A 26022-nucleotide genomic window follows, 5' to 3' on the forward strand; every position below is an offset into this window, starting at 1 on the left:
CACACGCCTTCCATTGCATCTCCAGCTCTGAAGCGAGGTTTTGGATGTTCCCCAAATCAAGGCGCTGCAGCTTTGAGGACAGATGTTGCATTTTTCGTTTGAAAGCATTAACTGAGTTAATCATATTGACCATGGTTTTGTCTTTTCCTTGTAGCTATAAATTAAGCTCATTCAACATGTTGGTCAGATCGGGAAAAAAAATACCAAATCTAGCAGCCTTTGATCGTTATTAAGTTGCTTGTATTCTGCATATTTAATGACAAGGAGAAACTCCTTTTTCTCCAGCCAGGGGTCTCGAAATCTCAGCAGGAATTTCTCCCTAGCCATCTGCCTCAACGAAAGCCTCTTTTATCATCTCTCCATCTTGGAAGGACTTCTTATGCTTAATGATTGAGTGACTCACCCGGAACAATGCATCGGTGTGTCTGCCTTTGCTTTTGAATTCAGCCGAGTGAAAAATGACGGCTGTCCGATTAACTGATTTTAGTTCCCTCTCCTTTCTCTTTCTCAGATTGCTTTTCGGAAGGAAGTCAGTTTCATAGTTTTTGAACAGTTCGAAAGTGCCTTTCCACATTTTCCTTCTTTGGAATATCAGTGATAGATTGACAGATCAGACAAACGCACTTTGATTGTGACATTGTGAGAAAAAAAAATCGTCTTCCAATTCCACATCCAGCCCATACCCTCTCCCCCTAAAACAACACTTTTTTTTTTTTAAATCCCTTCTTTAGTTGATGTAAAAATTAGAATGCTAACTAGATCACTTAGATAGCCGGAGTTTTGCAGTAGCTCGTGCATTTGATCGTGCGTGCGGGATGACCAGTGTGTTAGAAGAAAAGAGATCTCAGACTGGTCATCCTGTATGTCAATCAAGTGGCAAATGCCATAGGGAGGATATATGATAGAATAACATTTAAAAAAATTTTTTTTGAATGAAACGCGATCTACCTGCACTACCTTTCCGATCTACCGGATTGACATATTGGGCACCCCTGGTATAAGTCATTGTGAGAAAATCTGGAACAGTTCTGGAAAAAAAAACCAGAATAAAGGGGTTTTATATATATATATATATATAAGTGGCAAAAAATACTGTATTTGATCCCTATGGAAATATGTTCTACATTATCTTGATCACAGAAAATGTGTTTTATTTTAGATGATTTGTTCAAGGTTCACAAACTTAAGCCGTCATTAAAATGGCGTCAGTCATTTGAGACTTATTTGAAGAGCATGCCTCCATATTATATTGGGGTAAGTCACTGTATAAAAACCAATTTCTAAATGAATAGATCAGCATAATAGAGATTATTTTTTTATACAGCACCAATAGTATTTAGTATTAAGTTGTACAGAAAATAAGTAAAATTGTATGCAATGATATTTTTGGGGATTTGTATAATTGATTCAGAAGAAAGGCAAGCAGCTACAAATGCCAGATGAATGGAGATTGATGGAACTCATGTTTCTTTGATTTATTAATACTAAACCTTTGTTGCTATTCAGAATAAATACTCAGAGTTCATGAAATGCTTCATAAAACCTCAGGCAGTTTATTTTGAAAAAGTTTCAAGTCTTATGGTTCCCAAACTATGTGATTTTCCTGCTTGTCTCTCTCCATGATACTTCCATGAAACAGGGACTTTAAGTAGGCGCATATGAAAATGTCTATGGACATTTAAATGGCTGTAGATAATGTCATAATAGGATAGAGTAGACTGAATATTAATATTTCGGTTAAATATTTGGTGTGGCACTCTTTCTATTAGTTTGGCTCTGAGTGTAGCACAGATTATTGCAATGCTAAGTGTCGAAGTAACTTTCATTTAATATGTAGATAAATAAATGGTAAGTTAGTGCATACATACTTTATTGAATCTAGAAGGACAATTACAATGCTACAGCAGCAACACGGAACATAAAGTACATATGGACATAGTGCAAATCAGTAAAAACAACGTGTAAGCCAATGTCAAAATGCAAGACCTACAGTATATGCAGTGCACACATATTGTCACTGAAGAAATATTATTGCAGTATCTGCAAAATAAACTGATTCTGTGACTTTAAAATTTTAATCAACAGTAAGCAACATTTACATGGATGTCCGCAGAAAACCAGAAAGGTAAAAGTAATAGTAAATGCAAGTAACATGTAATAAATTTGATATCCATAATAATACATTCCGTAGATTATAGTATAGGCAAATGAAATACAATGTCAGTTGATGCACCTGCAAAGAGAAGCTAAAGTGAAATAATTAACTTTCAGTTTTGTCTAATACAATATTCCTCCTAACTGCTGATAGATCTTTACAAGCTTTTGAAAGCCTTTACTTTAACCCAAATCTCTACTACATGATTAGTTTTACTTAGTGTTAGAAAATGTTGTGGTCTGTTAATTAAGTGCATTTTGAAATGGAGTTAATGTGTTAAACAAATAGCCCTCTTGTTGAGGGTGTTGTGAAACAATTTAACTTGTTGCATTACATATGCATACATTATAGAACAAACAGATCAAGATAATTTTAATGCCAGGTAATTTATATCTGCATTGAAAAACAAATAATATATCTAGGTGTCCTTTTAAGAAAATGTATTATATGTGAGCACAAGCATTAATAAAAAAGCAGAAAAAAATATGTAATAAAAATTTTAATTTTCTCAGTTTTTTTGTTTTTACATGTTTTTTAACAATTATCTAGGTCATTACTTTAATTATTACTTTATGAAGGCATTCCAAAATGAACTGATCTTAAAATTGTTACAGTGCATATCAGTGTAAACAAAGAAGAGCTATGGAATGCAGTAATTATTTTATAGCATTTTTATTGTCCTTTGTGTCTGTGAACAAGCCACAAATGCTAGAAATTAATTTTTGTGCTTGATCACACCGTAGTGTGAATTTTGGATTGAACAGCTAACCACTTCCCTGCTTTAATGTTCTCACTACTGTAATTTAAAATTAGGAATCCAGTATTCACTAAAACTATAAACCATGTTTCAGTAGCTTAAGTTTTATTAAGTATAACTTAACTAGTTTTGCAGCTGACTATGTCTACATCTGTGTCATTGAACTGTACGTGTTTATGATATTCTGTATTTTATGTTTTCCTGTAGCCCTTAAAGAAGGCATTAAGGATGATGGGAGCTTCTAATGTAATTGCTGAGAATATGGAATATGGTTTAAGTTATAGTGTTGTTTCTTATCTCAAAAAATTAAGTCAACAGGTAAAGTCACAATTTTATAGTTTTTCTGTATTTTGTTTTCATTTAGCACAAATTATTTCTGCTTTTGTGTTTACTTTGCTATTCAACTGTGGTTTAAGAAAAAACTACTACTCTTCACAGTGAGGGTATTACATTGATAAAGAGGTATATACTGGTGTCTATTGGAAGTTATTACCATTATTAAACCACAGAACTACATACTGAAGCTGCAAAGTGTTCTGCAGGCTCTTGTGTCTTACTGTATAGGGCCATGCCTAAGGGGGTGGCCTGGGAACTTAGGTTTTCAATCTCCTTTTCTATGGCCTAGGAGTGAAAACATGGAAAGGCAGGGAGTCCTCAGGACCTCTCAGCCTGCAGACCCCTGAGCAGGTTTGGTTACATGTTGTAGGCCTGAAACCTTGTGATACTGTAGTTCTTGTTCTTAACTCAGCTTTACTCTTCAGTGAATCCTCTAGTCTAACAAGCAAACCTGAACCTATTAAGAGTTTAGGTCAGATTAATATTTAAATGCTCAAATTAAATTACTGTAAAACAAGTGTATGTTAATATAAAATACAATATAATAATATAACTTAATTTCTCTTTAATATATAGCCTTTACAAAATAATTGAAGTATAGGTCATCATTAACATCACCAGTTTAACAACCATTTGTGATGTCAACCCAGGTTTACTAATTTCCTTTCAAATCTGTTTATACTTTCCAAAATCTTGGGCACAGAGGTGAAAGAGTACTAATAAAATCCACTTAAGCTAATATGTTATTGCTTATTAAAAAATGTTATTAAGTAAACGTAAAAATTAAGTGAAAAATAAAAAAGTATAGTAAACTTGGGGGAAAAAAATTAAAAATATAATTTAGTTACTTTAAAGAAGAGCTTAACCTAAAGTTGTAAATATCCATGCCGTTCATTGGAAACTGTAAGCAAAATGTACATATCAATACTATAGATTTATAGATTTTGACAGGTACTAGATATTATATATATAATATATACACACACACACACATATACACTTTGGGAGCCAGTGTGTTGTACTATATATACATGGCAATTAAATTTCAAACAAATTTAGTATGTACATCTAAACAAACCAAACTACAGCCTTATTGATTTTAAGTTCTAATTATTATTGTACACTTCTAGCAAAATGGGTCTATGATCATTGACAAAGCATAGATAGATATACTTTATTAATCCCAAGGGGAAATTCACATACTCCAGCAGCAGCATACTGATAAAAAAAAACAATAAATTAAAGAGTGATAAAAATGCAGGTATAACAGACAATAACTTTGTATAATGTTAACGTTTACCCCCCAGGTGGAATTGAAGAATCGCATAGCGTGGGGGAGGAACGATCTCCTTAGTCTGTCAGTGGAGCAGGGCAGTGACAGCAGTCTCTCGCTGAAGCCGCTCTTCTGTCTGGAGATGATACTGTTTAGTGGATGCAGAGGATTCTCCATGATTGACAGGAACCTGCATGTTGTACACCCCTCCATTGAAATTAGATATAAAGTCATAAAAGAAGATCACATATTTTTATTGATAGAAGTACAAAATAATAATTGAACTATGAATTCAATAGGGCTATGTTTTTTTTCTCAAATTTTGTTTGAAAAAATCATGTGCATAAACTTGGAAAACGTTAAATGCAAAACTGCAACTGCCATTTTTTGTATTACTTGCTAAAACTCCCTGTTTAAATGCCTAAATTCCAAACATAAAATGGAAAAATCCGGTGTAATCTCTGTTTACAGCTTTCTTTTGGATTTACACATGTACAAACATTTTTCTTTTCTAATCAGAATCTAAATAAAAATCCCAAAAGCTTCATTGGTTTCAAATAGTAATTATTATTGTGCACTTGTGCCTAGCAAACTAGGCCATTCATCAAATGCAGCATACCTCAATCTCTCTCCCTGAGGGGTGAGATTTAAATTTGTTAAAACAGCCAACATATTTTTATTACTACCCATGCAAAATAATACTTATATCTGACATCAAAATAAACTCTTCTACTGTATATAATTTATTTACATTGTTGTTAAAATGTTTTTGAAAATGGTAAAATTCTTTTAGTTAAACTGCACTCCTTCAAGTAAATGATTATTAAAAAGGAAAAATAAATATGTAGGCTACTTATCAAAGAGTTATCAGGAGATAAGTGGAAGTGCTTGCATTTTTGTCAATTGTTGCTCAGCTGAAATATATGCTTGGACAAACGCAGCACTGTGCCATCTGCTGGTTATGCATATCATCACTATAACGTTGCAGGAGTCTTTTTTTTTTTTTTTTTGCTAAGAAGACACATCTATTGCTGGTGGCCCTTCATTGAATCGATTCTTAAAAATCATATGAGCATGAAAAGCAGTCGGTGCACTCACTATTCCAATTTTCAGTGTAGAGCTTTTTGCTGGAATAAGGGAAACCTACAGTATGCCTTGCACAAATGGTGAAGCCAAAAACATTGCAAATGCCCATATTTTAATATAAAATTATTGCTAAATATAAAAATTTTACCAATGTGTACTATACATAATTTTAGATGAAGTTATATGTTAAATGATGAGAAAAATTTAAGAAATTGTTCCAGCATACAGTCAGTTTTTAAAATAAGTATTACCTTTAAAATTAGTAAACAATATACTTTTAAAGCTCTACTTTTATAAGGGCAAATAAAAAAGTGAATAATAAAGGAGCAATGAAAATGTCAGCAAGATAATGTACATCTGTGAAACCTATGTTATGCAGTTACTTTTTACTTATTTTTTCTTTAACATTAAATCCTACACGTCTTCTACACAGGGAATACGCAAATGTAGTTGTACCTGCAGATAACACCATCATGCAATTTAATTATGATTATTTCAGATTTTTGATGGCTCCCAGTACCTTTTATATTTTATCCATGTAAAACCTCCCTAAACATGTACAGGCCACTTCAGTTATTATTGAAGGAAACTTAAGGTATTTTCCATTGAAAAAATACATGTAAGTTAGTGATACAATGAAATGAAAATTCATTGTGAAAGCTGAAACCAAATTTTAGAAAATATTGGGACAAATGCAGATACTGTAAATGGAAAAGTAACAGAATATAGTTTTTAAATAATAATTGATGACTTACAGTATATTAGTACATCCACCAATGCACACTTTCCATTCATGGGGACTAACAGAAAAAAACAGCTTAAAACCAACATTAAATGGCCACTGAAATGACTGAACTTTTGTACTTTGCTGGCCAGTAAGTCTTACACCAGCTCTAAAGTACTAGGGTGTTGTACCGTGTTAGCCATTATGAATGTAGTGAAAAGTCAAGCAAAATGCCTGAAGAAGGGGCCTGAGTTGCCTCGAAAGCTTGCATATTGTAATCTTTTTAGTTAGCCAATAAAAGGTGTCATTTTGCTTGACTTTTCACTACACCCAGCTCTAAATACATATTTAATGTGTTTTTCAATTTTTAGATTTAAGAGCCTATATTATTTCATAAACAATTTTACACATAATTTAAAATGCAATTTTAATCGTATATCAGATGGTTTAGTTATACTGTAATGTACTTTTTAATCCTGTTTCTTTTGTTTAAAATTGTATTAATACTTACTGCTGTGTCAATACTTATTTGCAGTGATGGCACTTTCTCAAAATATTGTAAATTAATTTCTCTATTTATAAAATTATGCTGATCTTAATAAGTAATTTTGTTTTCTCTCTGTTATTAATTTTTAATTGTTAGATATAAAGTTTTATGTTTCATGTTTAATATGCGGATATCATTAATATGCTAAGTTGATGTTTAATTTATATCTGCAATGTAAACATTTTTAATACAGAGTGGCAGATATTATGACTGTTGTGTTTTTGTCCTTTTCATTTTCTTTTGTTTTTTTATAGGTTGGCAATTATATCATTATATAACAATGATTATATAATCATAAATTAAAGATGTATTCTCTTCTTTTTTTTTTTTGCTAGGCTAAAATAGAATCTGATCGTGTCATTGCATCAGTTGGAAAAAATCTTGTGCAGGAAACTGGAATTAGAGTAAAAAACAAATTCTCAGTCTTATCTTTGGCTCAACACAGAAACTTCAGACAGCTTCTTCAGGGGATAGATGCTGAAGCTCAACACCACCTACTAGAGATCAACATGAAAGAGTTTTCTGGATTTCAAATAGCCAACCTTAATAAGGTATGCTTTGACTAGAAAGTATCCATCCATCCATCCATCCATTTTCCAACCCGCTGAATCCGAACACAGGGTCACGGGGGTCGGCTGGAGCCAATCCCAGCCAACACAGGGCACAAGGCAGGAACCAATCCTGGGCAGGGTGCCAACCCACCGCAGGACACACACAAACACACCCACACACCAAGCACACACTAGGGCCAATTTAGAATCACCAATCCACCTAACCAGCATGTCTTTGGACTGTGGGAGGAAACCGGAGCGCCCGGAGGAAACCCACGCAGACACGGGGAGAACATGCAAACTCCACGCAGGGAGGACCCGGGAAACAAACCCAGGTCCCCAGGTCTCCCAACTGCGAGGCAGCAGCGCTACCCACTGCGCCACCGTGCCGCCACTAGAAAGTATCATATTCTTAATTTATTTTGGGAGAGATCTGTCTGTCTGTCCACATGAGACATCTTGGGCCAACAACCAAATAGATCAGTTTTGTTGAAATGTGGCAACCAATCATACTACAAAGTTCTGAAATTTCTAAATCTCCTAAAAGCATTGGCAAAAATTTGTCTTTAAACAGAGAAACGCTCTGTACAACTTCAGCTATGAATTAGTGTACTGTTAAAATTTTACCTTGTGAGCAGGTTGCTTGAACATATATTTTGTATATTTACCTCTTTTACTCATCTAATGCTCAATGCAAGTTATGCCAGAGAGAATATGCAATGTGAGCAAGCAGCTCACACAGTATCACCTTTCTCGTACTGGATTATGTAAGTTAACCATAGAATTGCCACAAAAAAAAGTTGTTGTTTTAGAAATGAATGGAAGGGGAAATGCAATAATGTTAGCATATACTTGTATAAGACTGAATTGATTGAACTTTTAATATATGCAGATTAATGTAAAGAACTGATGTTATCAACATGCAGCTAAGCAAAATTTGAACTAATTGATTACATGAGAAAGGTGCAGAAACCCCAACTGATATACAGTAACCATAGGACAAGGTTAGAAATAGAACTGCAGTTGATATGTAAGCAGATGAGTATAGCAGCTAGGCATTCAAAGGGACTGTTATGTATGTTAAGTGTTTAAGATATTAGCATACTGTACATGATACCTGGCGGTGTCAGTAGATAGCACTGTGATAAGTATAGGTGTTATTTGTACAGTGTTTGAAGTAAAGATTGCATCCAGCTGACTGCTGTTCTTGTGTGTGCTTTACATATATTACAAGGGCCACGCTGGCTGCTAACAGCAAGGATAGGGCAGGATTACAGTTTGCACCAGTATAATGTACAGCAGACTGGTTGTACATTATGGTTTATACAATATTTATGTTATACAATAAATCCGTTTGTTTCCAGAATCTTATTTATTTATATGCTTTTTATGAATAACTGTGTTTTAACTAATATTAATAGCTAGATGGGGAACTTGTTTCAGTTGTTTTTCTCCTTTAATATGGTAATATTGATAGTGATTTATGCTAGAATTGGTCATTTTGTATTAATAGTTATTTTTCATTTGCTAATTATTCTGTAAACTCTATTGAGTATACTTTCAAAAATGTTATGTTTAAGAAAATGGAACAACAGTTGATCTTCTTCTTCTTCTTCTTTCGGCTGCTCCGGTTAGGTAGGGGTTGCCACAGCAGATCATCTTCTTCCATATCTTTCTGTCCTCTGCATCTTGTTCTGTTACACCCATCACCTGCATGTCCTCTATCACCACATCCATAAACCTTCTCTTAGGCCTTCCTCTTTTTCTCTTGCCTGGCAGTTCTATCCTTAGCATCCTTCTCCCAATATACCCAGCATCTCTCCTCTGCACATGTCCAATCCAACGTAATCTCGCGTCTCTGACTTTGTCTCCCAACCGTCCAACTTGAGCTGACCCGCTAATGTACTCATTTCTAATCCTATCCATCCTCGTCACACCCAGTGCAAATCTTAGCATCTTTAACTCTGCTACCTCCAGCTCTGTCTCCTGCTTTCTGGTCAGTGCCACCGTCTCCAACCCATATAACATAGCTGGTCTCACTACCGTCCTGTAGACCTTCCCTTTCACTCTTGCTGATACCCGTCTGTCACAAATTACTCCTGACACTCTTCTCCACCCATTCCACCCTGCCTGCACTCTCTTTTTTGCCTCTCTTCCACATTATCCCAATTACTCTGTACTGTTGATCCCAAGTATTTAAACTCATCCACCTTCGTCAACTCTACTCCCTGCATCCTCACCATTCCACTGACCTCCCACTCATTTACACACATGTATTCTGTCTTGTTCCTACTGACCTTCATTCCTCTCCTCTCTAGAGCATATCTCCACCTCTCCCGGGTCTCCTCAACCTGCTCCCTACTATCGCTACAGATCACAATGTCATCAGCAAACTTCATAGTCCACGGGGACTCCTGTCTAATCTCGTCTGTCAACCTGTCCATCACCATTGCAAATGAGAAAGGGCTCAGAGCCGATCCCTGATGTAATCGCACCTCCACCTTGAATGCATCCGTCACTCCTACTGCAGACCTCACCACAGTCACACTTCCCTCGCACATATCCTGTACAACTCTTACATACTTCTCTGCCACTTCTGACTTCCTCATACAATACCACAACTCCTCTCGAGGCACCCTGCCTTCTCCAGGTCCACAAAGACGTAATGCAACTCCTTCTGGCCTTCTCAATACTTCTCCATCAACATCCTCGGAGCAAACATTGCATCTGTGGTGCTCTTTCTTGGCATGAAACCATACTGCTGCTCACTAATCATCACCTCACTTCTTAACCTAGCTTCCACTACTCTTTCCCATAACTTCATGCTGTGGCTCATCAATTTTATTCCCCTGTAGTTACTGCAGTCCTGCACATCCCCCTTATTCTTAAATATCGGCACCAGTACACTTCTTCTCCACTCCTCAGGCATCCTCTCACTTTCCAAGATTCCATTTAAACAATCTGGTTAAAACACATGTCAGTTGATCCCGTTTTTAAATCACTCAAATTGGAATGTGTTGCCTGTAAAAGCTGTTGAGCCACCATAAGATAAATTGCCATCCGTTCTTAACTCCATTGTAAAGTGCTGTTAAAAACTACTTATTTGATGAGTCTGTTAACATATGTCTTTGCATTCTGTTATAACTATTATTTTTGAATATGACTCATTGTTACAAAAATGTTTAATAAACAAAAATGAGATTACTGATTCTTGGATGAAATAAATAAAAAATGTGAAATGCTCCAAAGTTTATATCAGTTAACTTAGTCAGCAAACACACCTGCAAGTTACGCAATGCCTACATTTTCTAATTTGGTCATTTTGAGAGGGGCTTATGAAAATAATCACCTTCCCTGAAAATGTTTACATTTCATTATGTTACATTTTGGAAAAAAACATTAAAGTAAAAGTAAAATTCTAAAGGTCCTTGTAAATTGATTACAAATAAAAAACATTACTGATTCTGTATTTACATCTGCCCTCTGCCTCCTTGAATCAATCAGTTAAAAAAAATTTTTGGATAACTGTCTATCAGCTTTGTGCATCTCAATATTAAATTTTTTACCCAATCATCTTTTCAAAATTGCTTAGTCTTCCTAGTTTTGTAGGTTAATAGCAATTATATTCTTCTTTAGAAACTATCCGTATACTTCCTGTTAACATTTTGCTTTCTGATAAAGAAATGTTCTCTGCATCATTATACACAACTCCTTTTCTTAAAGCTTAGACTCATATGTGGCATTATATTTGTAGCATACAGTACCTGTACTTTGTGTTTAGCACTGAGGCAAAATTTTAGGTTTTCATTAATCAAACCATTCTTCTTTCACTTAGTCTCATAGCCCAACACCTTTTCTCTTGTATATTACTGTTTATATTGGATTTTAGCTTTTGTAAATAATGCTTTTATAAACTCAGATTTGTTATACAATTACACAATTCAATGCTATTCATCGTTTCTCTTGTTCCATCCATGAAAGACTGTTAATCTTTTAGATTTGCCTTAGGCACCTTGATGGAGTCTCGGATTAGTACATTTTCTTTCCAAGAATAATTTGTTTTGACACATGAAACATTCTCTTTACAATGGAGTTTTTACTAGGCTTTCGGGATTTCTAGTGCCTTGGAAATTTACTAATATCCTCCCGATTTACACCTTTCAGTAGCTTTACTAGGTGTGCTGCTTTGATTATTTTGTCTACGGGGTGTACTTAGTACACTATACTCTAATTTTTGCTTGAAGCTGTACTATCCTGCACTGTTAATATTAAGAATTGCTACACTGTAAACTCAAATGAGATTAAATGCATTCACTGCACAAAGGTGGATTCCATTGAATTCAGTTTGTTTATAATACATTTGACCTGGTCAGAAGCAAAATAATTTGAAATCATATGCAACTAACTATGTTACTAGGACATTTTCAAAGACAAAGGGCCTTGATTATTGTGCTGTTGGGTAATTAGATGTATCAGGATTTCTATTCAAGTAACTCAGTACTTTTTGTATATATTTTTGTGTGTGTGTGTATGTGTATATATATAATATAATATTTGTTTTAGTGTTTTAAAAACACCAGGGAATAATATTAGTTAACTGGATCTTTTTAGGGTGGCACGGTGGTGCAGTGGTAGCGTTGCTGCCTCACAGTAAGGAGACCTGGGTTCACTCCCCGGGTCCTCCCTGCGTGGAGTTTGCATGTTCTCCCCGTGTCTATGTGGGTTTCCTCCGGGTGCTCCAGTTTCCTCCCACAGTCCAAAGACATGCAGGTTAGGTGCATTGGCGATCCTAAATTGTGCCTGGTGTGTGGGTGGGTGTGTGTGTGTGCCCTGCGGTGGGCTGGCGCCCTGCCCGGGGTTTGTTCCTGCCTTGTGCCCTGTGTTGGCTGGGATTAGCTCCAGCAGACCCCTGTGTTAGGATATAGCAGGGTGGATAATGGATGGATGGATGGATCTTTTTACTGTTGAATATGCTACGTGCAATTGCACCAAACTAAAACATTCCTGCCATTGATCAGCTCTTGCTTTTTATGGTGACTGACTTTGCCTTTCTTTGGTGGTGACTGCAAAATGCAATTTTAGAGAAAGAAATTTTAGAGTTAATCAGTAAGAATCTGGGTTTTTGATTATTATATGTTCATGATTTTCATTTGTTTATGACGTTCGCACGAGTATTAACTTTCGTGTTTTTGCATCATTTCTATGTTCAAGTTTCTATTTTTTTTTGCCCTAGCTATAGCTAGACAATAAAGTTTTAACATTGAATCATGTTGTACTTTAGCTTATTTCAAATGGCAATGTTATTTAGCGGCTGTACATTTTTTTGGTGCAATTAACACTTTTAATTTTGGGGTTATTTTATGTAGTGGTTGAAATAGAACAAAATAACAGCTAGTACTATGGTGTGGAGGCTTCTTAAGTGATTACTGGGGGATACATACCAGCTCACTTCAAGCACTGGTTTTCTTCCAGTAAATATATTTCTGTGGCACCTCTGTGGGTAGAGGAAAGAAGACACAGGAGTCTGAAATGTAAACTACAAAGGGAAGAACATTTTATGAAGGAGTGAGGCTCAAAACAGGAGAGAAGTAAAGATTGTATAGAAGAGAATAGATAAAAAGAAATAATCTCATGAACTACTGGATATGTACAGCAGTCCACCCCTCTCCTTTTTGGTTGTGTGGAACGTGTTAACTGAGCTGTGCTAGTATTTGAACTGACACAGTACTTGCCTGCTTTTGTTGGACATGAGGAAACCACTTCTCCCGTATTCCTCCCAATCTTGCAACACAACTCTAGATTTATTGCTATACACGTTTTCTCTGAGCTTCGCCAAACCTTCCTACTTTCACTTAACTGCTCACATCACTTTTCATCCTGTCCAGTGTTTGAAGTGAAATTTGAAAGCAAATATAGTCTGTGTTGTCAACATCTTCTTCCCAATTGTGATGTGTTATAAATTTTACGTGACATTTTACTCTAGTGGTCCTCCTTGGAGATTGGAGCAATTTATTTTATTTTAGTAAGACATCGAGGAGTGGGGAGGCTTCAGACCAGAGTGTGTTGCAGTTAGTATATGAAATCGAAGGGTCCTTCAAGCCCTGGTCTTCCTGTCCTTTCCTGTGCAGAACACTTCACCATCTTCACTTCTTCCATTCTACTGCTTGTGCTGCTCTTCTGCTAGTGGCTGGGCTGAGAAAATAGAATAGACCCCTCAGTACAACATTACTATAGACCAATATCAACAAATACAAAAACATGTCAGTTAATTGTCTTTTTTTTACCAAATTTTAGTAGAATCTGTTAAGGCATTTTTGAGAATTTGGGATATTTAGTTTTTTTTCTATTGTGGGAGGGAGAGTGTTTATCCCTAAATATTGATATATGTTCAGATGTCCTTTCTTGGCTGATACCTACTGACCTAGATGTACCATCTTGCCAATTTTTTTTTAACAAAATGGAAAATAGTGTTTTTGTTGATGATTGAATGTATTTATATAGATACATTGATATATAGATGATTTCATATATTCTGCAATAAATATATGTTAAGTACAAGAGCCTGAATACTTTTTATAACCATTAGATTTGTTAAAAAGAGTATACATTGATGGTATAGGTATCTATAAATCTTGCAGTTCCAGTAAAAGTTTAACATACATATTTGTAAAATTGTGTCCATTTTGACCAGTTACTTTTTTCTATCAATTGTCAGTTCTTTTCTCTTGCCTCTTTGATAGGACTTTAAGCCTCAGAGTTTTCGGAATGCATATGACATACAAAGGAGAAATCTTTTGGATCAGTTAACAAGAATGAGATTAAACCTTTTAAAAGCTGCTCGAGGACTGCTAAAAGGACAAGATGAAGGTACTTTGACTTTGATGGGGGACATGCTGACTTGAGAAAGAATCATTAATAGTTTTCTTAGCAGTCCATTGGTTCACTTTCCTAAGCTTGCACACATCTACACTCACTACCCACTTATACAGGGTCTGTTTAGAAATGCCACTCAAACTATCATATATTGTATATCATTGAGATATAAAGTACTATTAGAAAACCCTTTGGAGATACTGGAAGAACATGCAAACAGTACAATTGACAATGTTCAAGTCAGGATTTTAACTTGGGTCTCTTCACCTGTGATGCAGCAGTGGTTACCAACAAGCTGGCACAACTTAAAAATTTCAAAATTTTGCCATTGTTTTCTTATCATCATATAATTGTTTTTCCATAGTTTACAAAAAGGTCAGAAGTCTGCCAATACAATCCTATGGTTTTTAAAATCCTCTTACAAAATTAACACTGCTATAAATAAAAAATTCAGCAACATAAAACCCCACACAGAGTTGTGCCAACTAAAAAATTATAAACTATTATATTTAAGATGCATGAAATCATTTACAATTAAACTAGCTGTTATAATCCACAGTATCAGATTTCATTAGTAAGAGCTATAATTACATTTGTACATCTGTTTGAGATTGTAAATGAGCAATTAAATAAGTGTAGCAGGACTTTTATTATAGGTTAACAAAAAGCAAACTCTTCTCATGCATATACAATAGGCACTAATAATAGAATACTACTATTATTACATAAATGTGAATTTTATCTTTTATTCACCTGGAAAAGAAGTTTCATCATTTTGAAATAAATAAAAATGTTTTAGTTCTTGAGCACACATGTATTAAAACAATAAAGGTACTTTGCAGCTGCCTTTTTTTTTAGTTCTGATGCTACATTACCAGCTCTGTTAAACAAATATAACTGGCACTTTTATTGTGGCAATTCTTTCGTTCAGTAAGCTGAAATTCAGTGTCTTGTGTCGAGGTATTGATTCATCGTGCAACTGTAAAACAGAGCAGAATAATTTTTCTTTTCAAGTTGGTGATCAAGCTTATCACCATGCATGATTTTACTTATGGTAACGGCCAGAAAAACAAAGTCCTCACTAACCGTGTAAGGCTTTTGGCATTTGTCTATTAAATATGCTATTTGTACTTTGGGAATTTTCCTTTTTTTAGTTTTGATTTCCCACTACATGTTTGACTTGTTATGTTCACAGCAGGAGAATTCAGTTGTTTTAGCCCGTGTTTGATGCCTTGTTTCTAAATTAATTTAACAGGTTTTAAGATGCTATGTGTGAAGAATTCTGAGCACAAAACACATGTAGTGAATTGGGCTCATCAATAACCAAGCTTATAAAACTACACTGGAGAAAATCAGCTTGATATTTGTGCTTTTTGGGGATTTTTTCCAATAAGTCTTTGCTCTTTGCCTTCCATTAATGAATATGAGTTTCTGGCTGTTGAGATCACAAGCACATCTTTGTGCAAAGCAACAGTCCATTGCAATGAAAACCATTGAAGGAATAAGTTGAGGTTGGATCACCAATTTCAGTTACCAAATGTATTGCATTTAGGTAAATTATAAAAGTTTTGTGAAAAAATAAATGAGAAAAAAATCTATTCATCATATAATAAAAGGTTTACTTATTAATTTGTAGTTTTAAAAATATGTTTACCCTACATTGATGCATTCTGACAAATTAAGCTTCAGTAAGTATTTCTTTACCTCAGTGCATTGTTATATGTTATGTAAAAATCTGAACATCAGTTTATTAGTGTTTGGACAAGTTGAAGTCTGTGCATGTCACGACTGGATAGGGTGTGCCTCTTGCCTGTGGAAAACGCTGGTGCAAACACTGATTGGCCCAAATGTTTAGTGAACCCATCATGAATAAATTTGATGTGACAGCTACTATCAATTATCAAAATAAAATAAAAATTCCCACACTTGTCAACTTGTCAGGTTTGAACATGGAATTACTTTATTTTTGTTTGCTTATTGAATTACATTGCTAGTATCTTCAGAATTCTTATTAAATCAAACATTTAAAGATATTTTTTAAATTTAAAATACCTTTGTGTGGTTAGTATTGGATAAATTTAACACAGAAGATATAGAGTAAAATTTTCACATTTCAATGTGCTAAGGACTTGGCTACATTCAGTGTAAGGTGGAGCCACAGAAAACAAGGAATTCTTGAGTATGTCCAATTTAAGTGTTATCTTTTCATGTTTTTGCTGAACAGATCAAATACATAGTATCACCATTGCACAGATGGGAAATTATCAAGAATTCTTGAAGAGCTGTCCTTCTCCATTGCGTGAAGTGGATCCTGATCAGCCAAAAAGACTGCATACATTTGGAAATCCTTTTAAATTAGACAAAAAGGTAAAAAAAATATTTTGGATGAAATTGTCCCCATTTACAATTGTCATTAACTTTGCCAGTTAAAAAATAAAGCTTGTTATACTTTTGAACGTTAGCTAGTTCTCATAATTTGTTCATAGAGATGAACGCAAGTGTATATTTGCACAATCAAAAGTGATTTCTAATTTTAATTATGTAACTTTGTCCAAATTTAAGTAAAATATTAAGTCTGTAAGGCATCTCCAAGACCATAGAGATGTCTAGATGAATGCCATTTATTTGTTAAAGGAATACCCCACCCAAAAGTGATATTTATCTGTTATTTACCTCATGTAGTTTATAGTGATTGTTGAGTAAAATGTTTAATTTCATGTTTTCTTGGAAAGTGGAGGTAATAAGGTTCCTGATTCAGTGACCTTCAATGAGGGCCAGTGTTGTACAACAGCAAACAATATAAAAACCTTTATGGAAAAATCTCAGATTACCTTGTTGAATAATCCGCATATAAGTGCCTAGCTGTATGCTCACAATGTTCCAAATACATGCGTTTTTGCTAAAATATTATTAAATAAACCATTTCTGGAAAACTCCTCTTGTAAATGAAAGTGGAGAGTGCACAGATGAAAATCAACTTTTGACTTGAAGACCTGCCTTCCCCTTCATTCATTGGTCAGGAGTTTTGCTCAGTAATATCTTATTTACTAGCTACCCTGGCACTTCATATGATATTAGCATTGCAGAGTATGGTCTGAGAGAGGTCTACAGATTAAAAAAGAGAAGCAACTGAAGACATGTCAATGTCAATTTATTTATAGTTGGGTCCATAAATATTTGGACAGAGACAACTTTTTTCTAATTTTGGTTCTGTACATTACCACAATAAATTTTAAATGAAACAACTCAGATGCAGTTAAAGTGCAGACTTTCAGCTTTAATTCAGTGGGGTGAACAAAACGGTTGCATAAAAATGTGAGGCAACTAAAGCATTTTTTTAACACAATCCATTCATTTCAGGGGCTCAAAAGTAATTGGACAATTTAAATAACTGGAAATAAAATGTTCATTTCTAATAATTGATTGAAAACCCTTTGCTGGCAATGACAGCCTGAAGTCTTGAACTCATGGACATCACCAGATGCTGGGTTTCCTCCCATTTTTAATGCTCTGCCAGGCCTTTACTGCAATGGCTTTCAGTTGCTGTTTGGACCTAACTGTATATAGCACATTTAAAACAACATAGGAATACTGTGGCCAAAGTGCTTTACAATAATAGAATAAAAGAAAAAACAAACAAATAACATAAATAGAAATAAAAATATATGAACATAAATAAAAATAAAATAAATAATAAATACCTGCGGTGGGTTGGCACCCTGCCCAGGATTGGTTCCTGCCTTGTGCCCTGTGTTGGCTGGGATTGGCTCCAGCAGACCCCCCGTGACCCTGTGTTCGGATTCAGTGGGTTGGAAAATGGATGGATGGATAAATAATAAATAGAAGTGATGTTATATAATCACAATGAGGAAATCATCAGTATTACTGAAGGTCACGGAATGCAAGTGAATAGAAATGAGTCTTTAATCTTGTTTTAAACAGTTCAGTTGTAGACGACTTCTTTATATGATGAGGTAAAGAGTTCCACAGGCAAGGAGCAGCAGCTGCAAAAGCCCTGTCCCCCTTGGTTTTACACTTGGTACGAGGGACAACAAGAGACAACTAACCAGAAGATCTAAGCACTCTGGCTGGCTGGTGTAAAACACACAATTCGGATAATTAGGCAGGAGCAAACCCATGTAAAGATTTAAAAACTAGCAACAAGATTTTAAAATCAATTCAAAAACTGATAGGCAGCCAGTGTAAAGAAGCTAAAATAGGAGAAACAGAATCATACTTTCTTGCCCCAACCAGAAAGCGAGCGGCAGCATTTTGGACCAACTGTAACCTGTGTATCAGGGATTTGCTAATCCCAGAATACAGCGAGTTGCAGTAATCGAGGCGAGAAAAAATAAAAGCATGAGTAGCTTTCTCAAGATCCCTAGAAGATAAAAAAGGCTTGATCTTACCTAATAGACGAAGCTGTAAAAAGCAACTCTTGACTACAGAATTTACTTGTTTCTCAAAAGAGAGGTTACTGTCAAAGACTTGAGGTTTGCAAAAGACAGAGAAAGAGCCGAGAAGTCCAAGACCAATTTGGGCTTTAGCTGATGGACCCACTATAAGCACCTCCCGTTTTATTTTGATTCAGATCAACAAAATTATTAGCCATTCAGGACCTTAGTTCAGAAAGACAGTTGTGTAGTTGATTTATTGCAGAGTTGCAGACAGGAATATAAACCTTTGTGTCATCAGCATAGCAGTGAAAAGCAATGTTAAATTTCCTAAAAATAGCTCCAATAGGATGAAGGTATATAGAGAATAAAATAGGACCCAAAATGAATCCCTGAGGAACACCATATTTAAGAGGAGCAGTAGACGAAAAAGAGGAATTTAAAGTCACTGGAAAGTGTCTACCAGTTAAATATGACCTGAACCAGTTTAAGCCCCACAAGATGTTCAAGCTGCATCAGCAATATCTCATGGTCAATAGTGTCAAAGGCAGCGGACAGGTCAAGGAGGAGAAGGACTGCCGCGTCACCTGAGTCTGTAATAATAGAAATGTCATTGCATACTTTCAGGAGGGCCGTTTCAACACCATGAAAATGCCTAAAGCCAGATTGGTAGGTTTCAAATAAATTATTGGAGTTAAGGTGATCGACCAATTGATTATAAATAATTCTTTCTAGAATTTTTAGCCAGAAATGACAGTTGGGAAATTGGGTGAAAATTGGCTAAAACTCCAGGATCTAATTCTGCCTTTTTTAGACAGGGACGCACCGCAGCATGTTTAAGAAATGAGGGTACAACCCCCGCACTTATAGAATCATTGATAATGGCTAGTAAAGATGGGCCCAAAACATCAAAGGCTTCCACTAAGAGATGTGGTGGAACAATATCGAGAGGGCTGGGAGCTGGTTTAAGGATGTCAATAGTTCTTTTTAACTGTGAAAGTGAGACTAGATCAGAGGATTCTAAGACAGTGCCCTGTTTAAAAGTAGGAAGTTCATAGCCAGTTTGAACAATGCCAAAGCGGATAGTATCAATTTTGCTGACAAAGAAACTGCTCACATGAATGAACAGTGCTATTTAAACCCATCATAGAATGATCAAATAAAAAAGTATGTCTTGTATTTGTGCATATTGGAGATGCTTTGACAAGCAGAAGGTCAATTCATTGTTACAGTTTCACAGTATGCCATTGAAAAACCTGGAAATGTGGTTCTGTGGCTAAAGGACCATCAAATGAGAGGAGAAGCCCAATGTATCAGGAAATGTGTCATTTCTATTCTCCATGAAAACATAAGATTAAACAATTTAAACAAGTTGTAATTAATAGATAAAAAAGTATAATTTTTGGGTGAAATATTCCTTAAAAAAGAGACTTTGCAAAGCATACAAGATTACTGTACAGCATCAATATATGAACTAAACAGTTAAAAAAAAAAAGTACAAGGTACAAAATGTATAATTAATTAATGCAGCACAAACTTATATGCTCCCTTGCTCATCATATTATATAATACAGTCATCCCTCACCTATCGCGGGGGTTACGTTCCAGAACCCCCCAGCGAAAGGTGAAAACCCGCGAAGTAAAAACCATGTTTATATGGTTATTTTTATATATTTTAAGCCCTTATAAACTCTCCCACACTCTTATAAACATTTCCAGCACAGTTATACCCATCACAGGGTTTTTTCGCATAAACCCTTTGTATTCTCTTAGATATTAGGTAAGATTTGTTGAAATTATGTATGTAAACACACTGTTTATATACAGTAAAACCTAAATATTATAGATAAGATATCGAGCGTCTCCGATATCACATATGTTACATGTTATGTTACAGCCATTACAATAGACAGGCCACCAGCAATAAATACGTACAAAGCAAGAAAAACTGTATACAGTAAAATGTGTGTACAGTGACACTAAACCTATGTACATGTACTAAGTGCTGTACGTAGAAAATTAATTATGGCTACTCACCAACAATGACACAACGATTTGTCTGATAGCGATGAGTTTAATTTTACTGCACAACAAAGGAGAGCGTTACAGCTCTTCTAAAGAAGCTTCTTCAGGCAACTGTGTAGCACCACCATTGTTCTTCTTCCAGCAGTCTTCAATCCAAATCCCTAAAGCAGATTCCATCTGGATTAACACCTTATTAGGTCCACTTACAACTTGTTTGGTGCCCTGGTTAAAGGACACTGCGGCCGTAGATCTTATATTCTTTTCCTCCTTTTTAAATAAAAAGAATCGTGGACTCATTGATGCCGTAATGGCATCCTACAGCGGTGTAGCTGTTCCCTTCCTTCAACATATCCAAAACTTTTACCTTTTCGGCAATCATTAGCATCTTCCGTTGGCGCTTGGGCACGGCCCCTGAAGCAGTAGCAGGAGCAGATCGTTTTGGATTCATAACGAAGGGCTTGACTATGCACAAAGATAAACACAAAAGAGCACAAAAGTTAACTCTTTACACAGCAAAACACGTTGATGCTGAATGAGTGGGACGAGACTTCCTGGTTAACGCAGTGGAATCGAATTTGGTGCTCCGTCGCTGAGCCAATCAGCACAAAGGAACTTAACTGTGTGCTCTGATTGGGTCGCTTCTCAGCCATCCGCCAATAGCATCCCATGTATGAAATCAACTGGGCAAACCAACTGAGGAAGCATGTACCAGAAGTAAAAAGACCCATTGTCCAAGTAGAAACCCACGAAGCAGCGAAAAATCCGCGTTATATATTTAGATATGCTTACATATAAAATCCGCGATAGAGTGAAGCCGCGAAAGTAGAAGCGCGATATAGCGAGGGATTACTGTAAATATTAAAAGTAAGTATGATCAAATGACTTACATAAATTAGTTACAGCAAAAATTTGTGAACTTGCTGAAAGGAGCAATTTCACTACTGCAAGGTTTGAGAAGAGATGTAGTTGGTGAATCAAGGCACAAGTAGTTGTCCTAGATTTAGAAGGAGGGTTGGTGATATCACAAAGAAATCATGGGGAGAAAAGTGTGAGGGAAAGAGAACAAGTAGGGAGAATATCAAAATGTAGCATATTGAAGGAAAACAAGGCAGTGGAGAAAAAGGTAGTGGTGAGTAGTGATTACCTGTGAAATATGCAGTTTTTTTTTTCATAGCAAATATTCTATATTCAGACTTGGCGTGTGAGCTGTGGCTGTGGCTGCCAGGTCTCAAAGATCAGTTTGTGATACAAACTCTGTGGCATGGACTATCAGTGCCCTGAATATTGGAACACTGTAAGCACAATGATATATATATACTACCTGTCAAAAGTTTTAGAACACCTCATTTTTTTCAGTTTTTATGGAAATGCAAACAATTTAATGTCTAGTTCAAACATTGCCTGGAGGTATAGTTTGGGTCATTGTCTTCCTGTAGGATTAACACCTGACCTACTAGATGCAGACCAGAAGGTATTGCGTGGTGCTGTAAAATGATGCGATAACACTCGCAATTCAGAATGCCAGTCACTAAGAACCCCAGACCATCATACTTCCCCCACCATGTTTGACAGTTGGTGTCACACACTGAGGTCCTAATTCAACGGCGTACAGTCACCATGTGTAATGAACCAAAGATTTCAAATTTTGATTCATCTGCCCATAAGAATTTTTTTCAGTCTGCAGTAGTCCACAGCTGGTATTTCATGGCCCTGGCAAGCCTCGATTTCTTATTTAGTCATTTATTGAATGGTTTTCTTACCGCCACTAGCCCTGTCAAACCTGCAGCATAAAGTCTCCTCTTTACAGTAGAAACTGAGGCTTGCTTTTTTCAACCACTGTTAAGCTGTGCTTGAAGCTGTTTTACTGTGAGGTGCCTATCACGCAAGCAGGTGACCTTCAGAAACTTGTCTTCTGATTGGGTTGTGACTTTGGGTCTTCCAGATCTCTTCCAATCAGAGTTTCTTCTAGTTTCCAATTGCCTTTGGATTGTGTAGGACACCATATTCACTGACACTTCGATTTTTTTTTTTCTCTCTCAAAATGAAAGACCTACACTTTTAAGGGTCATAATGTTGTGTCTCATATGTATTGATTAATTTCTTTTGAAGATCAAGAAATGTAAATCCACAGAGTATCCACAGCATTAGTAGAAAAATAAATGGATAGTGTGAGTGCAAATGAATCAGAAACATAGAACGGATGAGTGGTCAGAATGGATATTTGAGTCACTTTGAATGGAACATTTTATCAGTTGGTGTAGAGTAAGTAATGAAATTCAACGAAGTCTGTGATTAATAAATTGGCATAGTGAAGATGTCATTAGAGAAATAGAAACACAGGCTCAAGCATACAATCTACAAAAAACAAGCTCCACATTTATAAACTTTAAATGTAATTCAGCAAACTTGTTGCATAATAAATACATGCTTCCCTTTCTGTGTCGAATTGAATTATTGTTCAGAATACTCAAATGCTTACTTAATCGGGATTTATATACAGCAAAGACATTTATTTATGTTTCAATTAATAATTTAATCCTCATCTTTATAAATTTGCAGTGGATTTCTCTCCTTGGGTAGGCAGTTTTCACTCCCCGTTGTGCATTAGACCTAAATGCATTCTTAATGCAATAGTTTGAAATTATTTTTCCATTTATTGCCTTTGTACAGGGAATGATGATTGATGAAGCTGATGAGTTTGTGACTGGTCCTCAAAATAAAAATAAGCGACCCGGAGACTCAAACATGCAGGGAATGCTGAAGAGGCGAAGGTGCATGTCTCCTTTATTAAGGGGAGCAAACCTTGTTTCTCCACAAGGAGTCACTAACCACACAGGTGGAAAGTTATCATTTGCTTCACCTGCAAAACCGACTCAAACAAACAATGAAAACTCTGTATGTAACGCTAAAGGTAGGTTATGAATATAAGAGGAGCAATAATAACCTGTATGGTATACAAAAGTCCCATAGGTGTAGTAGATAAGGTCTGACTCACAAGTGAGAGAGAAATTAGATAACAAAACTCTGTAGTATTTTTACTTGAGTGCAGGATATTTTGCAATTTAGAGTTGTCTTTTAACCTTATATATGTTTTTGTATGGGATTGTATGTACAATTAGCAGTGAAAATGTAAGCAACCCCAAACTCCACAGAACGAGCAGCCAGACCTGACGTCATATCAGGAGTATCTGAGGCTATAAGGCAGCAGCACCAAATACTTTTTCCAATGGAAATGTTAAATGCTTTTTTGTAATTGCACAGGCTTACCATGAGCTTCAATGCCTCCACTTTATTACAAATATGTTATATTTAAAATAATTATGATTGACAGCATGTAGAAAAACATTATTAAATGAGATGGTGTATGTCAGTTATGTCAGGTTCAGGGTTGGTTGCTAGTTTGTGCATTCTGCTTGTACTGTAGTCTCTTTATCCCCATTGTCATGTCCCATGTAAAATTGTGTTCTAAAAATGCATTTTCTACATTTTCTATAATGCCGTGTCAGTAGAACAAAATGTGCTACATTAATTTTTCTCTATTATACCTGTGATCAAATTGTATCTAACATTAAATTATTTAAATCTTTGAATCATGCATCCATTAGTTTTATGACCATGATTATCCCAAGCCAGGGTCATGGGAAACCAGTGTGTATCTTGGCTTCAAAGTAAGAACCAGTTTGTTAATGGGGCAGCAGTCATTCTAAAAGCAAACACAAAAACACTCATTCAAACTAGGTAAAATTAGAATCACTTTGTACCTGTGGGAGGAATATTGGAGGGTCAAGTGAAAATCCAGTGTAACACTGATGACATAATTTGAAGCTAGTGTTCTGAAGCTACGAGGCAACTGTGCAAACTGCTGAGCCACTGTAATGCCCCAGTGCAAATTGTTTTTGCAGTATTGACTAATTAAATGTGTTATTCAAGTTTTTCATAACTAGTCTTGTATTAGTAGACTTCATTTACTAATTAAACAGAACAAAACATTTTCCCATAATCTTAAGTTTTGTTTGTGATACCTCTGCAGCCTCCTTGGCTTTAACCCTGAGCATGACTTGGGCTTGTAAGTACGGTTAAGACTGAAACAGATGCAGGGTAATGTTTAATGATCCACTGAATGATCTAATGACCTGCTAATGATCGGAATAATTCTCAGGACAGTATTCTGCTGCCATCTAGTGGAAGAAATAACATTTTCCTTTAAAAAATCATGAATATTTTTATTCATTTTACCTCTTTTATGGTAACTCATCAATATTCATGAGTTGAGTGGAGCCTTCAAACAAAAACAAAATGGTAAACAAAAGGCAGTAAAGCCAGTCTTAGAATAGATTGAAACTAAAACGATAGTGATGATGACATGAGTTGGTCATTAGATTTGACATAGATAATGAAACTGACACCTGTAGATTTCGACCTGTTAAGTTTTAGTGATGTTCACGGTTGGATAAATATATTCTAGTGGAGAAAATAGTTGTTGAAACGAAACACTATGCTGAGTACTATCGGAAAAGTCACATTCGCTGGTTGCCAGTTGTTGCAATGACATGGGTGTTTTTCAGTCTACTGATACTGTGGGCCATAGTGGATAAACCAGTCCAGAGATGGTACCGGTCCATAAACCAGTTGTTGTAGACACCCAATTTTGGTAAACTTATGTGTGAATGTCGTTTTTCACTCATTATGAAATACCTGCATTTAACTAATAACGATGAGCATTGTGAAGCCAATCACCCAGCACCACTGTACAAACTGTGGGATAAGTGTCAGGAAAAAATCAAAAATATGCAGAAGGTGTGCAAGTTCACAATCATGAGATAAGTATTGCTGAAAGCCTCATGAGTTACAAGGGAAGGCTGTCTTGGATACAGTACAGTACATTGCATCTAAACAGGCATAATCCAGTATCAAGTTCTACATGCTGTGTGAAAGCATGCTTTCCGTACTTCTGGAACTTGGTCCCTCTATTAATGTAAAGTATCAAGAAGGATGGCAAGTTCAGTCAATATGGCTTTGCCATGTCATCTGCTGTCACTGGCAGACCCTTTGCTTGATCAAGATGGACAGTTTCAATACCTCACCTGAACTGCTTTTAACTTCAAAGGAAAACTGATGCATGTGGCACTGTACAACCAAACCGCCATAATATGCTTGGTGACTCCTGTTGTGTGAATGTGTCTACCTGAGCGGCAGATAGGCAAAGTGATTGTAAGCAAATGAAAGAAAGACATCTGCCTCCTAAACACCATTCACTATTTTGGCTAAGGAGGTTAAGTAGAGTCATTGAAACATTTTGTT

The 26022-nt window shown here is 35.8% G+C and overlaps 1 protein-coding gene across 1 annotated transcript in view; it reads left to right on the forward strand.

The window, feature by feature from the left end:
• The window catches only part of ints6 (integrator complex subunit 6), a 72402-nt gene that overhangs the window by 31532 nt on the left and 14848 nt on the right, over positions 1 to 26022 (forward strand). Inside the window, exons 10-15 of the mRNA XM_051926254.1 lie at positions 1160 to 1254; positions 3120 to 3230; positions 7214 to 7429; positions 14170 to 14296; positions 16527 to 16669; positions 23392 to 23632. Of these exons, the coding sequence (XP_051782214.1) occupies positions 1160 to 1254; positions 3120 to 3230; positions 7214 to 7429; positions 14170 to 14296; positions 16527 to 16669; positions 23392 to 23632 (933 nt within the window). The remainder of the gene's footprint in view (positions 1 to 1159; positions 1255 to 3119; positions 3231 to 7213; positions 7430 to 14169; positions 14297 to 16526; positions 16670 to 23391; positions 23633 to 26022) is intronic.

Source organism: Erpetoichthys calabaricus, chromosome 4 (genome assembly GCF_900747795.2).
Source record: "Erpetoichthys calabaricus chromosome 4, fErpCal1.3, whole genome shotgun sequence".
NCBI lineage: Eukaryota > Metazoa > Chordata > Cladistia > Polypteriformes > Polypteridae > Erpetoichthys > Erpetoichthys calabaricus.